The 22,938-nt window shown below is 24.6% G+C and overlaps 2 protein-coding genes across 10 annotated transcripts in view; one reads left to right on the top strand and one right to left on the bottom strand.

Annotated features, from left to right (window-relative positions):
• The window catches only part of LOC127290510 (retinal homeobox protein Rx2-like), a 390,969-nt gene that overhangs the window by 291,312 nt on the left and 76,719 nt on the right, over window positions 1-22,938 (top strand). The gene's annotated exons all lie outside the window — the stretch shown is intronic.
• On the bottom strand, window positions 11,115-16,231 carry LOC127290503 (kynurenine/alpha-aminoadipate aminotransferase, mitochondrial-like). Its single transcript, XM_051319110.1, has 8 exons — window positions 15,786-16,231; window positions 14,766-14,953; window positions 14,486-14,656; window positions 13,526-13,786; window positions 13,179-13,358; window positions 12,512-12,638; window positions 11,751-11,959; window positions 11,115-11,385 (listed from the first exon to the last, which is right to left on the bottom strand). Exons 1-8 carry the CDS (start codon window positions 15,877-15,879, stop codon window positions 11,311-11,313), a joined length of 1,305 nt encoding a protein of 434 aa, XP_051175067.1. The 5' UTR covers window positions 15,880-16,231; the 3' UTR covers window positions 11,115-11,310.

Raw genomic sequence — 22,938 nt, 5'->3', positions numbered from 1 at the left:
TATTTCGCAAGCAGTTTTTTCAAATTTTTTTTTTCGTATTTCATAACATTGTTATCTGTGCAATTCTTTTATTTAAGATTTTCGAAAAAAAAGTATAAGAATCTTTTTTTTTTTAGCTAAAATCTTTTTTTCACCAAGAAATTTTTTTTTCTATTAAAGAATTTTTGGATGAGAATTGGATGAGAATATTTCTTTGCAAAAAGGAATTTTTTCTTTAACCCACATCTTTTCAAATGAGAAATATTTCTCTAAAAAAAAAAAAAAATGAAAATTATTTTTTCTGATTTTATTTTATTGAAATTATTTCTTTAAACCGATTAAAATTATTTTCTTATTGTCAAGAAATATTTATCAGCATTTATTTGGATCGAGAATTTAACAAAAAAAAATTTCTAATAATTTTATCACTTTATACTTTTATTTTATATTAATAATAGTATATTTATATGAAATTAAGAATAAATTCCTTATACTTATTTTAGAAAACATTAAAATGCAAATATTATTTTTAAATTTATTATATTTTACATCTAAAATATAAATACGTTCTTAATTTAAAAATACATTTTACATAAAAATATTTATATATAAATACTACACCGTCCAACAAAATTCAACTTTTTTTTTTGACCCACAAAAAAATCCAACATTTTTTTAAACTAGGACCAAAAAAAAAATTACCTGTATCTGGTCGTTTTGCTAAATCAAGTTAATTCATTAATTAATAAAATAAATAATAATTTAGAAATTTAAAAATTTTTATAAATAATAAAAAAAATAGTAAACAAAAACATATATTTAAATTGAGATTATTATTTTTTTGTTTATTTATTTAATATTATTCTATTAATAAATTATAAAACAAAAAATATATTCTCCAATATATTGAGAATAAATTTTTTCTCTTTTGATGTGTGAAAAAAAATTCCTCAAATGGGACAATCAATAATAATAACATTTTGTTCCGCCCGTTTTGATATTTAAATAGACTGGTCCATACTATATTTTCGCAAAGGCCTCAATCGAGCAATACTTAAATTGTTTGCCCTTTATTTGTATATATATATATATGTGTGTGTGTATGAATTACGCCCATCGAAACGACGTTGCATTCTCGCGTGTGTAATCGAACAAACACGTGTCGGCACGTGTCTCAAAACTAATTGAGATATGAAATTTATTTGGCACCGACCTGTCAGTACCGATATTCGTCTTTCAAAATTAACACAAACTTCTCTATATAAATATATATATATATATATATATATATATATATATATATATATATATATATATATCTTACATAGATGCACTTTTTTTTTGTATTCCCACTTTGAAACATAGTTACATATATACATATATAAGTTTCCAAAATTAAACACAGGATCTCGACCTGAATAGAATAACAGCCCAGGTATTCAGTATTAATAAATAAAGAAGCTCACATAGATATATATATATATATATATTCCAATCGTTCCGATCGCTTTTTTTTATTTGCTCTAATATATCCCCCTGCAATGTATGGGATAAATACTTATTTATCAATTTTAATGTTGATATTATTAAACACTTATTAAAACTGTCAGATTTTATAAATAGAAAAAAAAGTGAGAGAGAGAGAGAGAGAAAAGTAAGGGTGTTGGATTTTTGAGACTGACAAAATTAATTCTATTAGAAATGGTTATGATTCTATTTTTAAATAATGCCAATATGTGATACTATAAATGTTTCGCGTTTATAAAAGATGCTGTGTACAACGTGTCACTGATCGTACAGCAAATGCCTTTATTTTATTATTATTATTATTATTTTTATTATTATTATTATCATGATTATTATTATCATGATTATTATTATTATTATTATTATTATTATTATTATTATTATTATTATTATTATTATTATTATTTTATTTATTATTATTTTATTATCTACTAATATTATCTTGGCTTAAACAAAAAAATTTACATTTCAAAAATTATTATTATTATTATTTCTTCTATAAATTAAATATTACATGGAAAAAAATATTTATACCTGAAACAGCGAAAGTTTTCACAAGAATAACAATAGATTTAATTACATTCAGAAAAAAATTCGTTTAAAGCAACCAAATTTTGGTTAAATCAAACAAAATAAATATGCATTGATATACAGTTAACCAAACCATTGGTTACATAAACCAAACGTTTATTTAGCTTAATAAAATTTTTTCTTTGTTTAAAAAATTTATTAAAATAAACCAAACAGTTATTTAGATCAAATAAATATTTAAACAAATTTTGTTTGAACTAACCAAAAAATTGGGTAAATATAAAAAAAAAAAAAATGGTACATTTGGTTCAAACATATCTTTTTTCTGTGAGTGTAGAACAAGTAAAACTTTTGCTACAAAACGTTTCGCAGTTTTAGTTTTAGAAAAATTTGTTTCACAGAATTTTAAAACTAATTTCGAATTCTTAAGTGGTTCTAAAATAATATTTCAAAAAAATTACACTTAAAAATTATTATCATATTGGTTTCCCTTATAAAATAGTTTTCGCTATTTTAGAAAAACAAATATCTCTGTTTCAGATAGATTTTTTTTTTTCCCGTGTATCAAATAAATATTTATTTGTATTAAATAATTATTATTTAAGTGAATTAAATGGTATTTGTTTTAAATAAAAAATATTATTGGTCTAAGTACAGTTTATTTAATTTAATAATTAATTAATAATAATAATTAATTATATTTAATTTAATTTATTTAATTCAAGTGAATATTTATTTGATTGTCAAGTAATTGTTTCTTTGAATCAAATAAATTTGTTCACAGTGTACGAATTAATAAGGTAATATTTATTATAATGCAAATAAAGGCGAGAACGGTTTTTTTTAAATTAAAAACAAAATTAATTTCTCAACTTAAAAAAATCAATAATAATTTACAAAAAAAATAATGGAGACAAAGAGACGAATTGATAAGATTTTAAATTATCGCTTTGAATTCCCCGTTGTTGTATATATATATATAACAGAAAAAAGCAAAACTTTTATACCGCTGTTCGATACAGAAATAGTGATCCGACAGTCTAGAGTTAATTTAGAGGCCATTTTCTCTGTAAATAGCCAATAAAAGCGCGACGGGCTTGCGTGGGTTTGTACATGAGAGAGAAAGAGAGACGAAAGAGAAAGAGAGAGAGAGAGTCAGAAATGGTTGGCAACATTCTATATAGAGGCAAGGGAGCGCAATATTATAAAATTTAATGTCTTGGTTTACGGGCTGCTGAAGCCGACAACAAAAACCCCCGCTAGCAATATTTACTGGGCAATCGCGAGCAATATTGTGCTTGCACTGTCCCGCATTCGATAATGCGACGGATTTTTCGATTGTCTTTTGTCAAACGCTTTTTTTATATCTGGCTGTAAAAAAAAAGGAAAAAATAAAGAAAGCAAAAAAGAAAGAGAGACATCTCTCTCTCTCTCTCTCTCTCTCTCTCTTTTTCTCTCTCTAAGACTTTAATATAAGACCTTCTTCCTTAATTCGTCGTAAATTTATCAAATTTACGACAAAAGAATTTTTCCAATTTTCTAGTTATACTGTTTCAAGGATAACTGTAACTTACAATCATTGTTTTTTATATATATATATAAATATTTTTTTGAAAATTATTATTGCTTTGTTAATTTTTAAAATTGTAGATATATAAATTTTTAATTTAAAGTATAGGGAATTTTTTTTTAGTTTTGGAACATTTTAGAAATTTTTAGAACTAGAAATGTCTGACCGGAACTGTTTTTTACTACTAATAGCGAACTACTATTGTTTTGTCTGACCGAACGTTATTTTTACTACTGCTATCGAAAATAAAAAATTTTGTCTGACTGTAAGCAGTTTTTACCACTAACATCAAAAAATAGAAATTGTTGTATGACTAAAACAGTTTTTTACTACTTATAACAAAAATAGAATGTTTTATTTGACTGAAACTGTTTTTCCTAATGACATCAAATTTCGATAGTTTTTTCTGACCAAAATTGTTTTTTACTACTGCCACAAGAAATAGTTTTGTCTGACCGAAACTGTTTTATTTCTACTGACACAAAAAATACAAAAATCTGTCTGATCGAATTGGCTTTTACTACTGATACCGAATTTCTATATAGTTTTGTCTGACCAAACTTTATTTTTACTACTGTCATCAAAAATAAAAAATTTTGTCTAAGTGTAACTAGTTTTTACCACTGACATAAAAAAAATAGAAATTGTTGCCTGACTGAAACTGTTTTTTCTACTGATATCAAATTCCGATAGTTTTTTCTGATCAAAACTGTATTTTACTACTGCCACAAGAAATAATTTTGTCTGACCGAAACTCTTTTTCTACTGATACAAAAAATGCAAAAATCTGTCTGATTGAATTGGCTTTTACTACTGCCACAAGAAATAATTTTGTCTGACCAAATTTTATTTTTACTACTGCCATCAAAAATAGAACTTTTTGGAAAAAAAGAAAATTCTGTCTGACTGAATTGGGTTTTACTACTGCCACAAGAAATAGTTTTGTCTGACCAAATTTTATTTTTACTACTGCCATCAAAAATAGAACTTTTTGCAAAAAAAGAAAATTTTGTCTTACCGAAACTGTTTTATTTCTACTGACACAAAAAATACAAAAATCTGTCTGATCGAATTGGCTTTTACTACTGATACCGAATTTCTATATAGTTTTGTCTGACCAAACTTTATTTTTACTACTGTCATCAAAAATAAAAAATTTTGTCTAAGTGTAACTAGTTTTTACCACTGACATAAAAAAAATAGAAATTGTTGCCTGACTGAAACTGTTTTTTCTACTGATATCAAATTCCGATAGTTTTTTCTGATCAAAACTGTATTTTACTACTGCCACAAGAAATAATTTTGTCTGACCGAAACTCTTTTTCTACTGATACAAAAAATGCAAAAATCTGTCTGATTGAATTGGCTTTTACTACTGCCACAAGAAATAATTTTGTCTGACCAAATTTTATTTTTACTACTGCCATCAAAAATAGAACTTTTTGGAAAAAAAGAAAATTCTGTCTGACTGAATTGGCTTTTACTACTGCCACAAGAAATAGTTTTGTCTGACCAAATTTTATTTTTACTACTGCCATCAAAAATAGAACTTTTTGCAAAAAAAGAAAATTTTGTCTGACCGAAACTATTTTTTACTACTAATACCAAATATAGAACAGTTTGTCTGACCAAAACTGACTTTTACTACTGACATCAAAAATTTTAAAAAAATTGTCTGTCCAAAACTTTTTTATCCACTGCCACAAAAAATAGAAAATTTTTTTTCTGACTGGGACAGATTTTACTACTGATAATAAATTTCGAATAGAAAATTGTGTCTGGCTAAAACAGTCTTTTACTATTGATCGCAATTATAAAAAATTTTGTCTATGCGAAACTGTATTTTACTACTAATACCCAAAAAAGTTTAATCTAATTTCATTTGTTTTTTACAAAAAAATTTCATATTTTGTCTCGTTAAAAATGTCCCTTAACACGTTTAGTCTGACTAAAAAATTTTCTTCACTCCTAATAAATTTCTTGAAATGATTATATACATAAAAGTACGTTTTTCATATATTATCCAAGTTTTTTTTCCTTAAATTTTTAGTTCCTACTTTTTTTCTCTCTCTCTCTCTCTCATTCATTTCTGTTCTTCTCTGTGTTGGGATAAAACGATAATACGGTGACCAGAAACCGCTAATCACTCATTAAGTGATAATGAGTGGAGTAAAATTTTTACGCTAGAAGCATATAATGATCGTAATTCTGTTTCCGTTGGCTCTATATACGAAAAGTACAGGTCTTTGGGGGTGTATAAAGAGGGGACATTGGACGCGTGAAAACAGAGAGAAAAAAAAAGTCAAAAGAAGCGTCGAAAGAGAAAAAAAGGAAGTATATATAGGAAAAAAGAATACGAACCTTTTTTTTGTACGAGAAAAAAAGTGCCTCGCGCGTATTGAAGAAGTTTGCTGTAATATGCCTTTGTATGTGTTAGTAAATTCGTCTATAAAAAATTCAGCTAAAAATATAGAGATGAAATGTGCCACTACTACTATATAATAAAATTATAAGAATATAAACAATTTTAGTAGAACTAAAACTTTTTTTTTTACTACTGATGTCGAATAATTGGAATATTTCCAACCTGACGAGAATTTTTCTTACTATTACTATATTCACAAAAATGTTTAGTCTGACTTACACTGTATTATACTACTTGCACTAAAATTTTAATAGATTGAAAAATTTGTGTCTGACTAAAAATTCCCTTTACTACTCAAATTGAAATTATTTTTTGTAGTTTGGTCTGACTAATAATGGTTTTTACTACTTATTTCTGACTAAAAATTACCTTTACTACTAATTTTAAAATTACTAATTTTTTCAATTTTTGCCTGACCAAAAAATGTTTTTACTACTTTTTTTGGGTTTTTTGTGCTTTCATCACTTTCAATTAGTTATTTTAAAGTTTTTTCTGACTATTACTAGTTTTAACTACTGAAAATTAAATTATAAAATTAATAGTACCTTCTAAACAATTTTGTCTATCTAAAAATTTCCTTTATCACTGATTTCAAAGTAGGAAATTTAAAAATGATTTGTCAGACAAAAATCCCTTTATTACGATTCTATCTAACTAAAACTAACTTTATCCACTGATATTGATAATAAAATTTGTTTATTTACAAAAAAATAATGTTTTTTTTTTGGTTAATTTCTATGTATTAATAAGGCGAATGTATGTTAGTACTATGTAGATTTCAATTTCCCCGTTTGTCTGACTATAAATTCCCTGTACTACTAATTTTTAAATTATTAATTTTGTTTAATTTTGTCTGACCAAAAATTATTATACCACTTTTTTTATGTGTTCTTATTACTACAAATTAGTTACATTAAAAATTTTGTCTGACTATTACTAGTTTGTTGATATTTATAAAAATTATTTGCACCTTATAGACAGTTTTGACTGACTAAAAATTCCTCTTACTACTAATGTAAAAATTACCAATTTTCACTGACCAAATTTGTTTTTACTATACTTATTTTGAAATTGTGTGTAAATTTAAAGATTTTGTCTGACATTAACTTGCTTCTACTACTGATTTAAAAAATTATCAGCACCTTCTAAACAATTTATGCCTGACCAAAAATATTTCTTTACTATTTTTTTTTTTTTGAAAAAGTATTTAAGTATTTTTATTACATGGAATTAGGTATTTAAAAAAAAATTTGTCCTAACTATTACTAGTTTTTTCTACTGATATTTATAAAAATTATTACCATCTTATGGACAGTTTCGTCTGACTGAAAATTCCTTTTACTACTAATTACTACTACTAATTATTACTACTAATTACTAAATACTACTACTAATTTTTGTATACTTTTGCCTGACCAAAAAATTTGTTTACTACTTTTAAAATTAGTTGTAAATTAAAATAAATTTTGTCTGACTTTAACTTGCTTTTATCACTGATTTATAAAATTATATCAGCACCTTCTCAACAATTTTGTCGAACTAAAAATTTCCTTTTATCACTAATTTCAAAGTAGAAGATTCAAAAAACAATTTTGTCAGACAAAAATCCCTTAACTACAAATTTGTCTGACTAAAACTGACTTTATCTACTAATATTAATAAAAAAAATTTCTTTATTTACAAAAAAAATAATTTTTTTTTATTTTATTTCTCTTTGGCAAAAGGATATCAGTATTATATAGATTTCAACAAACATATACAAACACAATAGCAGTGGCATGCGATCCTGTGTCTCAGAGAGTATATATATATATATATATATATATATAGGCAGGTTGGCAAAGGGGGTTATTCCCCGGGGGAGAGAGTGAGATCGGTAGTAGTAGGTGGCGGAGAAATGTCGAGGTGGGACGAAGGGTGGCTCGAAGGGATCGTGTGGATGGGGGGTTTTGGCACAGGGGCGAGGGGTAGTGCAGTTTCGTGTTGGCATTACTCTTGATTTCCGTGGTGACGCCGCTACCTCGCCACCACCGTTACTATCTCGCTATTCTGTGTCTTGTGTTTTGCCCGTTCCTCGCTCTATATATATACACACACACATTGAAAAATTATTTTCATGTGTGCGAAAATACACATTCTCTCTTACTCTGCTTTTCAACTTCAACACAATCTATATATATATTATATACATACACACCTACATTTTTACTCAATTTTTTCTTGAAAAATTCTCTCAGATTTAACAATGAAAAAAAAAATTAATAACTTTCTTTGTGACAAAAATTGTTTTTTTTTTACTTAATTTTCGAAATTTCAATTTTTTTTTTTTTTTGGACGAAATATCGAAACTATTTAACTGATAAGCGATGTTTTCTAGAGTCTAGCAATTTTGACCGAGAGTACTGAAATTTGGTATATATTTCTATTTTTATCTATTTACAGAATTTTCAAAATTGTAATTTATTTTTGAAAATTTTGTCTAGAAAATAGTTTGAAAAATTTATCCAACAACCGTGGTTTTTAGATTTTAGCCATTTTGACCTAGATAACAGAAATTTGGTACAAAAATTCTTTTCTTTTATTTACAGAATTTTTTTTTTATGACTTTGTTAACGAACTATCAGCAAAAATTTAAACCACTTGGAAAGATTCCCTGGAAAGTGCCACCTGGAGGTTCTATCAAAATTCCGCCGGAACTTCCAACGAAATTCCGTCCAAAGAATTTCCAATGGGATTCCGACGGAATTCTGACAGAATTCCGATTAATTTTTTTCAAAATTTTTAGATTCCTAATTCCGTCGGAATTCCGTCGGAATCCCATCGGAAATTCTTTGGAACTTCGATGGAATTCCGATGGAATTACGTTGGAAAATTTTGAAAAAAATTAATCGGAATTCTGTCAGAATTCCGTCGGAATCCCATCGGAAATTCTTTGGACGGCATTTCGTTGGAAGTTCCGGCGGAATTCTGATAGAACCTCCAGGGGGCACTTTCCGGGGAATATTTCCAAGTGGGTAACTGATAATCGATGTTTTCTAGAGTCTAGCCATTTTGACCGAGAGTACTGAAATTTGGTACATATTTCTATTTTCCAAAAAAAGGAATAACAATTTAAAATAAAATTCTTTTTTTTTGCAAATAATTTTTTTTTTTTTTGCAATTTTTGCAAATACGTAATATTTCCGATACTATTTTTTTTTTTTTTTATAAAGACGCGCATCTTTGAAGGAAAAAGTGTGAAAACTGCCGCGTTTATTCCTAAAATCCCTGTTGAACGAAAATGTGGTCATTCGTATGATCGGTCGTGTGTTCGACCCTCTTTCACTGGGAAATCACACCCTCCCCCACCCGCCCCCTCTCTGAAACTTCTTTTAATATACAGTATATCTTCAACGAGACTTAGGATTCCCTATTTTTTTTTCTCTCTCTCTTTTTTTCCGGCGCGCCTAAAATTCGTACAACATTAAATCTGACACACTATTTACGGAAAGACAACAAACTCTCGCGTGTACTAAATATTCCTCGTTTATTCCAATCTGTTTTATCGGTATAGGAGGAAAAAAAAATAAATTAATATTTAAAATAATTTTGTAATTAAAAAGAAAGGGGGGGAAATAAAAAATTTCTCAAATATAAAGCTAAAAAAAAATTTTTTTTATTCTTTTTTTAAAAATATTAATTTTTCAAATAATTCTCTAAATCTGATAAAGATTTTTGTAACTAATTTATGAGACTGATTTTTCTTTACGAATTAGCTAAAATTTACTAATGAATTAGCAAAAAAAACGAATTAATTAGTAAAATTTAATATTTATAATAATACTAATAATAATAATAATAATAATAACAGTAAATTAAATTTAACTAATACGTAGTTAAAATTTACTAATGAATTAGTAAAACTGAAAATTTTTACTAATTCAGATTTAGAGAGTACTTTTTTCAATTAAAAAAAAAAAAAAATGATCGTTTCCTTTTTTTTTAAACCTTGAGGAATTGTAACATAAATTTATTGGATTTTAAGAAATTGCTTATTTTACGATTTTATTTTTTCAAAGAAAAAAAAAAGTAAAGAGAGAGAGAGAGAGAGAGAGAGAGAGAGAGAGAGAGAGAGAGAGAGAGAGAGAGAGAGAGAGAGAGAGAGAGAGAGAGAGAGAGAAAGTAGGCCACTAGTAACGTTGAGATAGTCGCAGAACGTATCTTGTCTGCTTATATTGCGGCAGATTAAATTAATTCCGCTAAATTAATTGGTAGTTCAGATGTTTAGCCTTAAGTGAGAGAGTCTAGTTTCCCTATGCTTCCTTCTCTTTATCTACCACTAACACTATAGAAAACACTCCTTTTGATATAAATACATGCACGCTCAATTCTTTTAATTTCATTTCAAATCGAAATTCAAGAAAAAAATATTTTCAAAACGCACTAAATTTTATTTTATTATTATTATTAAAAAAAAAAGAAAATATTTATTGTCAAAAAAAGGATCATATATTAAATAAAATAATAAAAATATTTTGGACAATTTTTATTTGTCAAGTCAAGTTATACAATTTTAAAGTACACGAATATATAATATGTTGGCAGTAATTCGGTGTCATTAATTATAAAAACGTGTATTAAAATAATTATTGTTTTTATATAAAAAAAAAAAAATTTTCAATTCTACAAATTAAAAATCAAATTTGATTTCTTAAATACAATATTTTTAAAAATTATTTATTTCCAAAAAGTAATTTTTGATAATCTGATATATTTATTGTTATAAATAAACGAATTTTGTTAACAAATGAAATAGTCGTAGTCACGAGAAAAAATATTGCAAATAAATTATAAAAACAAGTTGAAAAAAATAAAATTAGTTAAATAACATTAAAACAATCAAAATTAATAATTTATTATTTAATAATTGTTTTTTCTATTCAAAATTCAAATTCTCTAATTGAAAAATAATATATTTAATTAAAAATTGTTTAAAAATTCAATAGTTTTGGAAATAATTTACAATTTTTTTTTTTTTTTTATTTTTAATTAACAAAATTAAATCGATTATTTATTTAAATTTCAATAAACGATAGTGTAGAATACTTTTTAATCATTTAATTACCGTTTGAAAAATATGTCGAAATTCACATCGTTCTTTCACCCACTGTCGGTAATTGTGAACACACGTGGAAGCATTTATCGACTGTAGGGAAAATTTCACCCCATAAAAGGTGAATTTATCCTTTCTAAGTACATCTCCTTTTGTAACTATAGTCGGTATTTTTATAAATTTTCTTCACGTATTACCATTTAATATCAATTGATTTAAAGATAATTCATTTTTTATTAGCGTTGCCAATCTTTCCAATGCCTGAAAAAGAAAATATTATTAATATGAATTTTCTTATTAAATTTCTATTAAAATATTTAATTTTATTTCTATTTTTTCTATTGAAAATTTGTAAAATTTGATTTCAAGTATAATATTTTTTTTTTTTTATTTTTTATTAATATTTAATTATTTATGAAATTTATTATTAAAGTTTAGTTGGTAATTTAGTTGGTAATTTAGTTAAAAAATTTTAATTAAATATATTTTAGTTAAAACTTTCAATAAACATTAATAATTTAATTAAATATTTAATAAAAAAATTTAATATTACAAAAATTTGATTTTTAATTAAAATTAACAAAAAAAAAAATTAAATTTCATTACTTAGATGATAAAACACGTACCAAATTCATTTCATTGTATGAAGCTTTAGCAAAACTCGCCCTGATGGCGTTGCAAGGTTTGGAAGGATCGGCCATAAATGCTGCTCCTGGAGCCATAAGGACACCGTGTGTCACTCCTCTTTGCATAACCATTTTCCATGTGTCATTAATACCACGGACTTTAATCCATAAGAAAAATCCAGCACTCGGACGATTAAAATCAGCTAAACCTAAAAAAAAATTTTATTCTTAATTTCTCGAGAGCCAAATAAATATTTATTTAATTCAAAGAAATTTTTATTTGATGGAAAGAAATTTTTATTTGATTAAAAGAAATTTTTATTTGATTTAAATAAATAATTTTTTTTACGCCAAATAAATGGACTTAATAGTCTCTGAGACAAAATATACGTTTATTTAACTCAAATATATATTATATTTGGTTCATGGAAATCAATTCTTTGGATTCTTTAATTGATAATTTGACTAAATTAAATTCTAAATAAAAATTTTATGAAATAAAAATTCCGTTATTTTCTATATATTAGTAATAAATGTAATTGTATCTTTTTACTGTTTTAATTAATCAATTCATTAATCAGTCAATTAATTAAATTATGAATTAATTAAATTATGAATTAATTAAATTAGAAATTAATTTAATTATGAATTAATTTAATTATGAAGTAATTTAATTATGAATTAATTTAATTATGAATTAATTTAATTATGAATTAAATTAATTATTAATGAATTAATTAATGTTTAAATAAATTACGAACCACTTAAATGTTTTTCCGCAAGTGACACCATAATTTCCCTACGCTCTTTATAAACGGATCTTATACTTCGAAAATGTTCCATCATTCTATCGTATCCCCATATCTTGAGTAATTGATATAGTATCACCTATAGTAAATAGAAAAAAAAAGAAACGATCATTAATTTTCTCAATATTATTTCCTCGTTATCAATTACCATTAATAATAATTATAATCACTTATTTGTTCACGCTTCTGCGCAAAAGATAAATTGACACGCGCCTCAAGATGCATTTAGATTTTTCTGCCACGGGGTGATGAGATGTATATATATATTAATAAACTTTGATTTGAAAATAAATTTAAATTCAAACAAAATTTTGTTAATTATAAATTTCATTTTTAGAAAAAATTTGTAAAATTTCAAAAAAAATTGTAATTTTAAAAAAGAAAAATTCTTTTTTCTTTGTAAACAAAATATATGGGGTTATCGGCTTTTTATTGTTGAAAAATAATAATTATCGTCATGATTAATATATATAATTATTGTCTTGTGACGTGTAAAAACGGTTAATTTTATTTTTCCTATTGCGATAATGGATTTTAAATATATATATAGAGAGAGAGGGAAAATAATTATAATTATTTTCGTAAGTAACTTCCTTGACGTATAGATATATATATATACCTGCGATAAAGTAGGCGCATGAAGATGACTACTTTGCATATGTAATTCCACACTAGCTACCAAAGGAGCTGCAGCTGTTATCACACCTATTCTAAGACCGCTACTCAATACTTTTGAGAATGAATCTATTCTAATAACCCTTCCTTCTGTGTCCAAGGATAAAAATGATTTTGGCGCCTCCTGCAAATTTTAATTGCAAAAAAAAAAAAAATTTTATTCATAAAATATTATTTTATATTCAAAATATTATTTTATAAACAAATTATTTTATAAACAAATTATTTTATAAAAATTGTTATTGCGATAAGAAAATTTTTTGTTTTTATACGCATATGTATAAAACTTGCCTCGGTGAAGTACATAAAATGATAAGGATCATCGTCAAGGATCAGGAAATTGTAATCGCAGGCTATCCTGTATATTTCCTTTCGCCTTTCCAATGGTATAACTGTTCCTGTAGGATTTGCGCCAGTTGCATTAATGTACATCATTTTTGGCATTTTTTTCCCCGACGATTCTCTCTCTCTTAATGTTTCACGTAAAAAATCAGGTTCAATTCCATATTCGTCTTGACGAATTGGAATCAATTCCGCATAGTGAGGTGCAATCTAAATTGTATTTTTTTTTTTTTTTAAATTAATTTTCTCCTTTATTCAAAAGAAGCCAGAAAAAAAAGCAAGGGATAAAAAAAAAGTGCAAAAAAGTTACTAGAAACCTAAAAAAAGTGTTACGGATATTTGTAAAAATTAGTTGGAAATTAAAATAAGTCGTTGGCTCAAATGGTAAAGTAGTCAACAGGCTAAAGATAATAGACGTGGGTTCGCTTCTCGGCGCGATTGGAATTTTTCATGGAAAATATTTTTAAAAAACGCATAAAAAATAAAAAAATAAAGAAGAATAAGAAATTTCATAAAACTTAAAAATTAACGAAGTAATAAAAAAGAAGAAATAAAGAAAATAAACAAATAAAAGAAGAAATAAGAAGAATAAAAAATTTCATAAAACTTAAAAATTAACGAAGTAATAAAAAAGAAGAAATAAAGAAAATAAACAAATAAAAGAAGAAATAAATAAAAGAAGAAACAAAGAACAAAAAAAAAACTACCGGAAGTGATTCACAAAAAAAAAGAAAGAAACAAATGGAAAAGGTTAATTTTGCGATAAAATAAATTAGGTTTACTACATATAATTATTTAAAGAAAAAAATTTCAAGATAGTAAGAAAATTATTTTGGAAAAATTAGTTTAGAAATCATTTTCATTTTTTATATATATATAAATAAGGAGAATTTAGGTGGAAAAATTTACCACAACTTCAGCGCCAGGATAAAACGGATCCTGAACCAGAATTGGATCCCCGTAACCAATTATGGCTTCGAGCGATTTACTGAGTCCATCTTGACCCCCGGCAACTATCACGATGTCTCGACTTTCCCATAGGGGTGGTGCATGTGCTTTTCTTTGAAAATCTCTTAATATCTGAAAATAGAAAATTTCAGAAAAAAGAATTTTTTATTTAAAATTATTTTTTTTTTTTATTAAAAAATTTTTTTTTATTTAAATTTTTTTTTTTTTTTGTTTTACCAACCTCTAATAATGGTGGATAACCTTGACTTGGAATATATTGAAGTGATGCACCCAAATCTTCACCATCAAGAGTAAATTTCACTCCATCTTTCAATTTGACAGTGATTTCCGTAAATGGAAAAGTTTCCTCATTTGGCATTCCCTCAGCTAAGGAAATTACACTATGAGGTGCCGAGTAAGCAATCTTTGCTAAAATCAAATGAATTTTCTCAAATGAATAATTATTATATATTCATAATTAATAATAAAATTATTATTCCATTATATATACAACAAATTACAAAAGGAGAGGAAATTGAAAGAATTTTTTTTTTTTTTTTTAATTTTTAAACTAATTTCCGTCAAATATAAATTATATAATAAACTAGGAGTGTAGAAAACTGGTTTTTCGTTTGCCAGCGCGTTAATTTATTCACGTTTTCTCCAATCACTTGATATTTTAACCGGTTATTAACCTACCAAGTGTGTCGAACGGTAAATGTTTCTTGAATTCGATTTCATTTCAAAAAATTCATTTAAAAAAATTTTTTTTATCAAATAAAAATTTGCATTATCAATTTAAGAAAGGTAAATAATTTTTTATAAAAGGAATAATTTAGAAAGAAAAAAAAACTGAATATTTTTTCCACTAATTTAAAAAAAAATGGGAAATATTAATAAAATTGAAAAAAAAGTTTATTATTCCACGAAATAATTATGGAATACTTTAAAACCTTAATTACAATTGTAATTGGAATAATTTAATGATGATAATTAAAAATAATTTAATAGCAATTAATTATCAAATATAAATTATCATTTTGAAAATGCGATATAATCGTAAGGACATTTTTTATCTAATGAGTAATTATTGTAAAAAATTTAAATAATATTTACAATAATTGAATTTTTTTTATATTTTTTTTATTTTATATTTATTTTTACAAATTGAAAATTTGTAAATTCGTATTTTTTTTTTTTTTTTTTTAAGAAAAAAAGTGATGTAATTTCCCTGTGAAAAATTTTGGTCCATTTCACTTACTTAATTCTCTCGTGGCTGCTGAGCGTCTTTGCTTAGCAACTTCTGTTTTAAACTCAGCGTAGTCCAGTTTAAACTTTTCTTTGCCTTTTATCATTTTGTCGTTGGTGTTCAAATGAAAAGATCCCAAGACAAAAGACTAATAAATTGTAACGAAACTAATTTTCCCCACTTTCGCCCCACAAAAAGGAAAAAAAAAAAAAATAAGAAAAATACCAAAATTTCTCTCACTTTTTTTCTACTCAAATTTATTAATTAAACAAAAAAAATTATTAAAAATTAACGCAAATTTTTTTGCTTCTCTTTTCTTTAGAAAAAAAAAAATTTATCGAAAAATTCGTGAAATATATTATTCACTATTGGAAAACAAAACACAAACAAAAACAAAAAATTGCAAAAAAAAAAATTGCGGTTGACTTCGAGGGCATCTACTTGACAATACTGACACTCCGCTTGGTTTCGACGGCTTTTATATTTAAGCGAAGGCATTCGTTGCGTCAGATAAAGTTACTATACATGTGTATACATATATATATATATATATATACATTCAAAACAAAACATTGCGGCATAAATTGTTGATGGTTATACATTAAATTTCTCCCTCTCAAAAATATATAGAGTTTTTGTTTCATCAGCACCAATTCATATAGCAATTTTCAAGTTAACATTACTTTAATATAATATAAAATAATATGGTTAACTTCTCCCCTCTCCCTCCCATAAAACAGGTCAAATGGTTAAATCAACGATAATGGCTTTTGTTTGGGCTAAATGAATTACAAGCATTTTGCCTTTCTCTCTCTCTCTCTTTCTCTCTCACCCTTCATCCACTTGTTTAATATTTATACAGATTGAAGATACAATTTAACTAATAAACGTGGCAAAATTTATATAATACAAATTATATAGAAAATATCACAATTCAATTGAAAGTGCGCAAACAAATTTGTTTAAAGACAAAATTTGTACTGTTTGTTGAATTGCGCCGATTAAAAATATATATATATATATATTATTTTCATTGTAAATTGAAAAAAAAAATTTCTAACAAAAATTAAATACAAGGAAAAAATATTTACCTGAAACTTTTGCTACTATAATGAAATGTTTCACTCTTTCAAGTAAATATTTTTTTCGTGTACAACTTGGTAATTAATTTTAATTGTTTTTCATTTGTTTATGTTAATAAATATTTTGTTGTAACTTTTTAATTTATGATATGAGAAAATTTTTGATTAACATCAAAAAAATATTTGTTTATGTTGAACAAACTTATTTATGTATAACAATGTTCATAACATAAACATTAGTTTATGTTGTTTTCATGTTTATCTTCGAAAAACATTTGTTTATGTTGAGCAAAAATTTATTTCAATTGGACAATCTTTTGTTTATGTTGGACAAACTTTTGTTTATGTATATGTATAACACCATTAAACATAACATAAACATTAGTTTATCTTCGAAAAACATTTGTTTATGTTGAGCAAAAATTTATTTCAGTTGGACAATCTTTTGTTTATGTTGGACAATTTTTTGTTTATGTTGGACAAACTTTTGTTTATATTGGACAAACTTTTGTTTATGTTGGACAAATTTTTGTTTATGTTGTACAAACGTTTGTTTATGTTGAACAAACTTTTGTTTATGTTGGACAAACATTTGTTTATGTTGAACATTAGTTTATGTTGTATTCTTGTTTATCTTCGAAAAATATTTGTTTATGCTGAGCAAACATTTATTTCAGTTGATCAATATTTTGTTTATGTTGGACAATATTTTGTTTATGTTGGACAAACTTTTGTTTATGTATATATGTATAACACCATTAAACATAACATCAACATTAGTTTAACTTCAATAAACATTTTTTTATGTTCAGAAAAAATTTATTTGAGTTGGAGAATTTTTTGTTTGTGTTCGACAAACTTTTGTTTATGTTGAAAAAACTTTTGTTTATGTTGGACAAACTTTTGTTAATGTTGGACAAATTTTTGTTTATGTTGGACAAACTTTTGTTTATGTATATGTATAACACCATTAAACATAACATAAACATTACTTTATCTTCGAAAAACATTTGTTTATGTTGAGCAAAAATTTATTTCAGTTGGCCAATCTTTTGTTTATGTTGGACAATTTTTTGTTTATGTTGGACAATCTTTTGTTTATGTTGGACAAACTTTTGTTTATGTATAACACTGTCAAACATAACATAAACATTAGTTTAACTTCAATAAACAATTGTTTATGTTGAGCAAAAATTTATTTAAGTTGGAGAATCTTTTGTTTATGTTGGACAAATTTTTGTTTATGTTGGACAAACTTTTGAATATGTTGAACAAATTTTTGTTTATGTTGGAAAAAATTTTGTTTAAGTTGGACAAACTTTTGTTTTTGCGTTGAACAAACTTTTCTTTATGTTGTACAAACTTTTGTTTATGCTGGACAAACTTTTGTTTATGTTGGACAAATTTTTGTTTATGTTGTACAAACGTTTGTTTATGTTGAACAAACTTTGTTTATGTTGGACAATGTTCTATATAACATAAACATTAGTTTCGATTCTCTTGAACATAAAAATTTGTTTATGTCGAACAATACTTTTTTCAAAATAATTTTTTCACCAAAAAACTTGTTTAAATTTTTATTCATAATTTTGTTTAAGTAGAATCAATACTTGTTAGTCTTCCGTTGAATGATACCCCGAGATTTCTCTTAAAACAAGCAAAAATATGTTTTCCTAGAAAAATTATTTAAAAAAAATAACAAAATAAATTTACAATACTCTATATAATTTGTTGTTCGTGAGCGTAGAAAAACAATAATTGATTGCCAATTTTCCTAATGAAAATTCTATTTGTTATTGTTGAGAGTAATTGTTTTTTTTTAAATATATAATTTTTAAGGTCGTATATTTATATCTACATAATGTGTAACATATTTTATTTCGTTGAATGAAATGACGTGCCTATGAATAAATGTGACGTGTAAAAATGTTTTTCATTTCACGCAGTAGTAAACAATTCAATTTATACTGACATAATAATTGTTATGATAATTATTTTTTCAACGAATGTTGATTAAAAAAAATACAGTACACAAAGCACATTAAAAAGAAATTATCATTTTTGTTTTTATATCGATTACAATTTGCAAATTTCTAATATTCTCTGTACATCATCTATATAAGAAAATTACATAGCATTTATACAGAAGCAAATAAATGATCGCAAATATTAAAAAAATAATTAAAAAGAAAAAATGTTAACAATTAAAACAACTATAGGTTTAAGATAAAAAATATTTTATTTTTTTAAACATAATAATTTATCGAAAAAAAATAATTCCAAGAAAATAATAAAATTGTTAAAGAAATAATTTTTCTTTTTAACAGGAAAAAAAAACAATTTTTGACGTATTTAAATTTTCCCAATACACTTGTTAATAAATTGTGTCATGTTTTTTTTTATAAGTCGCGTGTCTGGCCTACTTAAGGGTCACGGTTCTGCGTTGATAATGATGTAAGGATAACCTACAGTTTCAATCGAATGGAATTAATAAATGAATGAATGAATGAATGAGGTAGAATGACCTTAGATTGTTTTTTTTTTTTTTTTTTTAATGCAAAATCATTTTATTCTACGTTAATAATTGAATTTTACAATTTTGTTTTACGGATATTTTTTTCCTCTCTCTCTCTCTCTCTCCATTATTTATTTAATTTTAAATTATTTTGATACGCAGAAAAAAAACTGTGTCATTACAAGTGTTATTTGAATTATCATGTATTTCCTAAGTTTCGTCAACTTTTTACGCATCTTATAACTGATGCAATAAACTCGATGAATTATAATCTCGTATAGTTTTATTTCTCCGAATATTTAAAAAACTATTCATGGCGCGTGGCTTCTGATCGTATTTTATTAGAATTTCATCATTCCTTTTTTTTTTTCTATGTAATTATTTTGTTTTATTGATTTATGTTAAAGTATTTTTTTTCAATTATAAAAAATTTACAAAAAAAAAATATTTTATTTTTTATATTTTTCATTTAAATTATTTTAATCAAATACAGGAAAATATTTTTTTCAATATAGTAACTGATAAATATAAATAAAAAATATTTTTTTATTTTATATTATAATTATTTAAAATTCTATAATTTATTAAATTAAGTAATAATAAAATAATATATTAATTAAATAAATATTTATAAAACAGGGAAAATAATATTGTATATAAATTTGCAGAGAAACAAATTTTGTTTGTATAATTTTTTTTTCATATATGTTCTAAAAAAAAAACATTTAAAATTTTTTAAATCGAGATATTTTAACTAAAGTGCGTATTAAAAATACTGTAATTTATTCATTGGATTGATAAAAGGAGAATAAATTATTTTTGATTTCTAGATTGAATAAAAAAAAGTATATCTCAGGTTTCTTGAAAGATTAATACATGGTTCCTTTATAATCCAAATATATATAAAATTTTTGTCTAAAATTTTATCTAAATTTGTTTTTTTATCTGCGTCTCTTTTACTATCTATTTGTCTGATATAGTTAAAAAAAAAAATTCATGACTATAGTTTCACTCAAAAATTATTAGTATATATAAAAAATTAAGTTTCTGTTTTATTTGTATAATATAAAAGAATAAATTTTAACTAAAAAAAATAGTCGGGAATTTTTTTTTTTTTTTGTTTTCAACTTTATTTTACAAACCAGGTATTTGAAATTACGTTAAATTTTATTTATTTATTTATTTTATGAAATCTGATCATATACAGTGAATACAACAAAAATATTTTTTATCACAAAAGTTTTTACCGTTATCTTGACCAGGAAAAATATATAATTAAAAATAGTTAAAACGTAAATGGAGATAAAAAAGTCTATTTTTTTTAAATTAATTAATTAATTTATAAATGGGGCTATACCTTTAATATATATTTTTTTTATTTTCTTTATGTTTTCTTTATTTTTCATATTGTTCTGTTATTGAAAAAATTGTATATAAAAAAAAAATTGTCAAAAATTATTATTCATTTTAATTTTATTCTCGAGAGAGACAAAAATCTTGAAGAGAGCGATAATGAGTTTGTATAATATATAAGAAATTTTGAATTACCGTAAGAAGCTATACTTATTATCATAATCATTATGATAATGTTGTCATGTAACTGACTGATTACTGTATTAATAATCTTATGACTCCGATCAAGAGGTTAACAATATTTTTATTTTCTTAATCACATATAGCAAACACTTTGATTTTATATTATTCGTTTAGGGAATCACGGAAAAAAATTTTTTCGCAAAAAACTTTTTTTATTTCTCTATTTCAATATTATATGCGAAAAAAAGGCAATGAAAAAATTTATGACTAAATATATTAACTAAATATTACGAAATATATTTATTTATTTTTTTTATAAATAAATAAATAAGTAAATAAATAAATAAGTAAATAAATAAATAAATAAGTAAATAAAAAAAATAAATTTTTATTTGAATATTTTCATTTCTATTTACAAATAAAAATATGTTTAAAAAAGAATACAGAAAAACAAAAGGGTGGAAAACAAATTTTGCGCAATCTAATATTGTTATAAGAGGAATTTTGCGATAAAAAGTTTTAAAAATATCACAAAGTATACCGGTTGCATTTCTGTATTGTTGGCTTCTCGCGTATATAAATTTTTCAAGCAACAATGAGATTTAAATGACGTTGGCGATAATTTTATGATTGCAAATTAGAGAGAGAGAGAGAACAATATAAATTGCAATAATTTTGTATGTATCTTGAATAATAATAATATTGTTCAGGGTTATCGTTTATTTCGTTTCGTATTACTCAGATCGATTTTTCGATATTTTATATGTATACATATAGATAAGTTGTTAATATTTTTTTTCTTTTTACAAGTTTTTCGCATTACCCCATTGATAATTGCACTGACTTATTATTTGTTTTGTCGTGATTATAAGTTTAGATCATTTTTTTTTTTTTTTTGAAGTCTCTACTCAAGGTTTTTCGATTATATTATTATTTTTACCAAACACCATCTGTTTGAGATAAATATTACGTCAATAGATAATAATAATAAAATAGTGCAAATAAAGAGCAATTCATAAAATCATCTCAAAAATTTATTTATTTTTTCTATATAAAGGTAAAAAAGTAGAATGAAAAATATTTTCAAAAATTTATATTTATGATTCAAATACATCAATTACTTGACTATTGTTAAATAAAAATTTTTTTTGAACCAAATAATTTTTTTTTTTTTTGAATCAATTAAATTCAAATAATCAATTATTTGACTAATTTTAAAATAAATATTTATTTGTATGAAATATTTTTTTGAAACAAATAATTTTTTTTTGAACCGCAAATAATTTTTTTGAACCACATAATTTTTTTGAACAAAATAATTTTTTTGAATCAATTAAATTGTATTTGTTTTTTATTGGTTCAAATAAAAATTGTTTGGTTCAAAAAAATTTTTTTATTATTGTGACTTTTTGACCTCTGGTATAAGAATTTTTTTTTTTTTTTTTTTAACGGCAGTGAGAATAATGAAATTTCAATATAATCAGATAGATAATTTACGTAGCCGCCAATATAAGCGATTACTATTATAAAGCCTATATATAGTGGCGCGCATTGAACAAGAGAAACTGAGAGAATTTCTCATCGTTTGGCAAAGACAATCTCCCGTGAGGAGATGGGATGAGAATTTTTTTTTCCAATTTACGAAGATCTATTTCCTATCGATGAATTACTTTTTTTTTACTTCCCCCCCTTACCCACCCACCCCCCCTCTCTCTTTCTCTCAATCTCGCGGTATAGATGCGCTATTTAATACAGGTCGGGCACACACAGGTATGAAAGATGAAGTTGAAGGATATAGGTATATGTATATATATTAGAGAGGCTACTACAGAAGCTAAAAGCCGGAGCTCAAATTAGGAGAGGGTAATTTTAGGTTGGCTAACGTCATTTTCGCTTTTAATGAACTTCTCCGTTCGTTAAGTACGTTTCTCCATCTCCGTCTCCAGGCTTCGACCCCTAGTTGGCTAATTCAAAGCCGATGTCGGCCATTTTTTCTCTAGTCCGACGTCTCATCTCATTTATTTTTATCTTC

The sequence above is a fragment of the Leptopilina boulardi genome, unplaced genomic scaffold (assembly GCF_019393585.1).
Source record: "Leptopilina boulardi isolate dan_hultmark-lab unplaced genomic scaffold, ZJU_Lbou_2.1 LbouV2_70, whole genome shotgun sequence".
NCBI classification, from domain to species: Eukaryota; Metazoa; Arthropoda; class Insecta; order Hymenoptera; family Figitidae; genus Leptopilina; species Leptopilina boulardi.
Note: the sequence above shows the minus strand (reverse complement) of the source record. Positions and strands in the feature narration are given on the sequence as shown.